This window comes from Austrofundulus limnaeus, unplaced genomic scaffold (genome assembly GCF_001266775.1).
Source record: "Austrofundulus limnaeus strain Quisiro unplaced genomic scaffold, Austrofundulus_limnaeus-1.0 Scaffold9, whole genome shotgun sequence".
Classification (NCBI taxonomy): Eukaryota; Metazoa; Chordata; class Actinopteri; order Cyprinodontiformes; family Rivulidae; genus Austrofundulus; species Austrofundulus limnaeus.
The window spans coordinates 5,080,915-5,085,844 of NW_013952411.1; the positions used below are offsets into that span (position 1 = coordinate 5,080,915).

The 4,930-nt window shown below is 38.6% G+C and overlaps 1 protein-coding gene across 1 annotated transcript in view; it reads right to left on the bottom strand.

Moving 5' to 3' along the window:
- The window catches only part of taldo1 (transaldolase 1), a gene marked incomplete at both ends in the record, with an annotated part of 14,571 nt that overhangs the window by 6,211 nt on the left and 3,430 nt on the right, over positions 1 to 4,930 (bottom strand). The window contains 3 exon segments of the mRNA XM_014001621.1: positions 2,963 to 3,094; positions 3,849 to 3,956; positions 4,224 to 4,347. Coding sequence (XP_013857075.1) covers positions 2,963 to 3,094; positions 3,849 to 3,956; positions 4,224 to 4,347 — 364 coding nt within the window.

Below are 4,930 nucleotides of genomic sequence, written 5' to 3' on the forward strand. Positions count from 1 at the left end.
CTGTGTTTCTCTGCCCTGCAGCCCCACCCTCTCTCACCGGTGTCCTCTTGTGTCTGCTCCAGGTGTGCCTTGTTGCCCTAATTAGTTTGCCTTTATATTCTGTGTCCTGTCTTCAGTGTTTGTCCGATCATTGTGCTGCTTCCCTCAGCCAGTGAAGTGTCTGCTCTTGTTCCTTTCTCTAGAGTCTCTGTAAGTTTTTGCTGACATATCAGCCATCCTTTTGTTTCATTAAAATACTTGTTTTGAACTTTGGATCCTGCCTGCGCCCTGGGTAATTCTACACTAAACCTCACAAAAGGAATTTGCCTGTTTTAGTCAGGGTCATGCAGGTTAATTATAGATCACAATTCTGCATCCATCTGTGACACCAAGGGAAAAGAAAAAAAAACTCATCTAATTTAAGGAGCAGGACCTTGCATATTTTGCATTCCTTTCAGTGGYCTTAGACCTGGGTGAGAAGTGATGGGTTAGGTGTTTGTGTTGACATGGACAAACAGACACTTGTAGATAAAAGATTGTTTCGATAGTAGATTACCCTTAAAAATAAAGATAATATTTGTAATGTCATTATACATGGATGTCTGCTTAATTTGATGCCAAGGGTAAATAAGTGCCTTTCAGCACTGCACTAATCTGTTAATCACACTATAAATTAAAAAAGGGGTTGATACTGTACATTAAAATTAGGTGGATTATTTTTATTTGCCTGCTTGTTTTGTTTTCTTYAGGTCTCCCTTTGTTCTACTCCTTGGCATAGGAAGGATTGAACTCTCAAGTCAGGTATTTACTAGATGAATAATCTCACAATCGCTGTAGACAAAGACTGGATAACTGTGATGTTTTCAAGTGTGAGCAGCTGTAAACTGGAGCTGGAACAAGAGGTACACATACAGGTAGCAGAGATGGATGTTGTGTCAGAAATAAAAGTGATTAATTAAGTAATCGAATAATCGAAATAATTGACAGATTAACTTGACTATCAAAATAATCGTCGGGTGCAGCCCTAGTAGGAATGATATGAACGGTGCTCTTTTTTGTTCTCATCCTTTTTTTCATCCTTCCGAAGGAAATTTTGTGCATCATGAACTGAATTTAAGATCCAATCTTGCATTTTCAGTCATATGCTTTAAACAGAGTCAGTATGTTTCTATCACTGTGGCTTTCAGACAGAATGACAAAGATAGTTTTGCATTCCAATGTCTGACGTAAAAAGGTAGCGCCCCCCAGGTGTGTGACCAGGAGGTTAGACTTTACGTACACGTGACTTTACGGGGTCGATCATTATTATTTTAGTTCAGCCTGGGACGGACGCTGGGCTGCTGAGGATTTATTATTGTTTTGCTTTACTGAGAATACCCAAGGCCTCAAACTCACAGCTCCTGCCTGGCTGACAAGCTGTGCACAGGAATAGAGTTCAGATTTTTGAAAAAAGTTTTTAAAAGGGAATCAGCTCGTTTCTGGTAAACTTGTATAGAGGTAGGCGGTATATCACAGAGGATATTATCGTCCATGTTGCTTTGAAGTTATGCAATTTTATGTTATCGAGTTTTCAAACTGTTTCGAAAAGACAACAAATACGGTGGTGGAATAAGTCCTCATTCGCGAAAAATTTGCCACAGAAATCARTCAGCGGGCAGGATTCAGYCATGTGACTGAGGTTGGCAGCAATTGAACCAATTAGCGGGCAGAATTCAATTTTGGACTTGCGGCAGCCAAAACCACGGGGCTTAAATTTCTCCATCGCCACAACAGATTTTTGTAACTTTGAACGTGACCAGGACGGATTTCCATCATCTATAAGAGAAGGGTGGGGGTAGAGGAACTCTGGTTGTTTTCTGTTGCAGTCTTGTTAAAGCCGCCCAGTCTGCTCCAAACGGGATGCTACTTTCAACAAACCCCAGAGCACTTTTATCCAATTAGAGCTGGGCGGGTCAGCAGGAGCAACAGTCCTCCTGAGTGAGTAAACCTCTCCTCCCTCCTCCTGAAACTTTGGTCTCTAAAACCAAACTTTACATTAAATAATTGTGCTCAGAGCGCCATTATCCAACAGATATGTCCAACTTTGCTCGTGTGACCAAGCTCCACGTGCAAAGGCTGCACACGACGTGCATCATTTAAACAGGTTGTTAGTTCTCATGCTTTTGCTCTCCTATTCTACAACATTTCACAAGTTGTATTCTGCCACATGGAGAATACTACAATAACGTAAGCACCAAGTATAAACACCTCACAGGCGAGGATGCGCGCACTCCATGCTACCCAAAGCACAAACCCGAGCCCGAACCGGGCAGAGACTGCTCTCATGGGAGTGCCCACATGCTGTGAGTCAGATTTGTTCATTGATGAACATAAACATTTACCCCCTCCTCGTCCGGAGATCACCATGTTCTCTAGGACAGTGTTTCCCAAAGTTGGGGTTGGGACCCAAAGTGGGGTCCCAAAACATCAAGGTGGGGTCYTGAAAATATTTTCTGAATTAATTACATTTTTGTCTTAGTTGTTACAAAGGAGTGAGGTTAGTGTATTTAAAATGGATAAACGTAATATATAAAATATTGTTACTATGCCCATGTTTAGTTGACCTGATACAAATGTTTATCATCCAAAAATAGCTGGGGGCACAGGTCTCTGCTACTGTTATTTTGTAGGTCAAAAGCTGAAAAGTTTGGGAACCACTGCACTTTGGTTCCCAAAGTTGGGCTTGGGACCCAATTATGGGTGTTCTAATGAAGTAATAGATTTATAGCCAAAAAATACAATAAAATGAAATAAAAATATAAAAAAAGCCATTTACCATTACTGCAATAAATACAAGAATATATTGTGACAAATTTAGAAATGTTGCCATGATTTCCAAAACACACATACAATCAAGCTAAAGTACAAAATTCCAGTGTAAAGATAAGCAGTAACGTCGAAGCACAACTACTGGTATAATTAACATTTAACGTTGCACACTCACTTGCCCGCCTGGATTCCCTCCCATGTTGAGGACAGTTTGATGAGCACACGCTCCTTGCTGATGCCCGCCTCTTCGTAGAGTGCAATGAGCTTCAAGGCTTTTGCTACCATTTCATCTTTGTCAAAGGACAACCTGCAAGGTAGAGACCAAACCCACCAGACATGRGGGTCCAAGAGTTTTAAATAACATTTGAGACATCTTAATTTCATAGAACAGAAATATTAGTTTGGCTTGTATTTTTTTACTTTAATTTGTCCAGTGACTAATGAACACCTGTTTCACATCTGTTTTATTTACAGTACACATCTCCATCCTGAATCCACTTAGACTCTCACGAAGAAACTAATGAAACTTTAGCATGATTCTTTAAGATGTAAAATCAAACAGTGAGATAATTTTTTTGCGAGATTAGTTGTCCTAGCTATGAGGAACACAATCCAGGAATTCACTGCCAGCTGGCTGCATAGAAAACCTTATTAATTTTTAAACTCTATTCTTTACTGTCGAAGATTTAGAACATTGATTTTGTACTCCGCTAGCTTTTAATATTTCCTAAAAACAACAGTTTAATGGTCTTGAATGGTCATAAGTTGACTGACTAAGGAAGTTAGTAAAATTTGTAATCTTTAATTTCAGCACACAATTGATTAGATTTGGGTATATTGTTTAACYATACTTTTTAAAAAGCACTGTCATGTGGAGGGCTATTAGTAATTTTCCATAAAATATACTGTACATTTTTACATGCATTCAGCTAGGCAGTCTGATTTAGTGTAAATTAGGGGTAATGGGTAAGAGTGAATGCATTAAAAGCTTGTCTTATGGAGAAGAAGGTCTGCATAGAGATTAAATTAAGTTTCCATTTGTACTGTGAGTAGAAGTTTACCTGGCATCCACCTCAGTAGAAACTCTGCCTGGGACCTTCTTGAGGATCTCAAGTCCAAAACTCACAAAGAGCTTGTCCATTGTGTGGGCTACCTGCTCCTCCTCAGTTCTTAAAAAAGGAGGGGAGGAATGATGAGAAACTCTTTGTGCTCAATGTCTAAATTCCACTAAAAAATAAAGATCATACCAGTCATCGCTTTGCCAAATATGCCTTGAAAAACATCATGCAAAGTCTAAAAACTAGTCAAGACTTCGTGAAAACATTACTGTAGGTTCCTATTTAGTAAACATCTGCACAAAAATTCAGGTTGGTAGGTATGAAACAAAAATATTACAATGTTTGCATTATTTTACACCTGTATTAAAAAATCCYTACCCTCCTTTAGCGATGCCATATTTAATGGCCTGATCCAGCAGACTCTGGTAGGCTGGCATCTTAGCAGCAGCTAGGATCAGTGACGGGTTAGTGGTTGCATCTTGAGGCTTGTACTCATCAATGGCTGCAAAATGAGAGAAGAAACCAAATCCATTACAAACAGATAAACACACAGTTGGATATTTTACTGCCAAAACAAAAAAATAAACTTTATTCACAACTGTGAGCCAAGAAGTAAACAGTTAACTATATTGTAGTATTTACCTTGTAATACTAAAATAGTATCAATTAATTGTAATATTTAATTTGTAACACTACAATGTAGCCCCAAAATTCCCAACAGATGTTTAAAATGACCATCAAATACAGGTGAAGCTATACTAAAGATAAAGTTAGTTTAAAACTTAGTGAAGTAACCAGCAGAAGCAGCAAGTTGAGAACTATCATGCCAAATCTGCAATAAACTGTCGTGCTCAGGAAAATGGTGCCATCTAGTGTGTAAATATGCTGGTCCAATGTCCTCCAAATTAAAAGGCAGCTGAAATTTGTGCATCTGTTGTGTAAACGGTTACTAGTGCTGTACCAAACGGATTATTTTCTAATCAATTAATCTAACCATTATTTTTTCGATTAATCAATTATTCTAACAACAAATCTATAAGTTATTCTGATGTGAGTGCACTGGAAATTTGAAATGTTTTCATCAA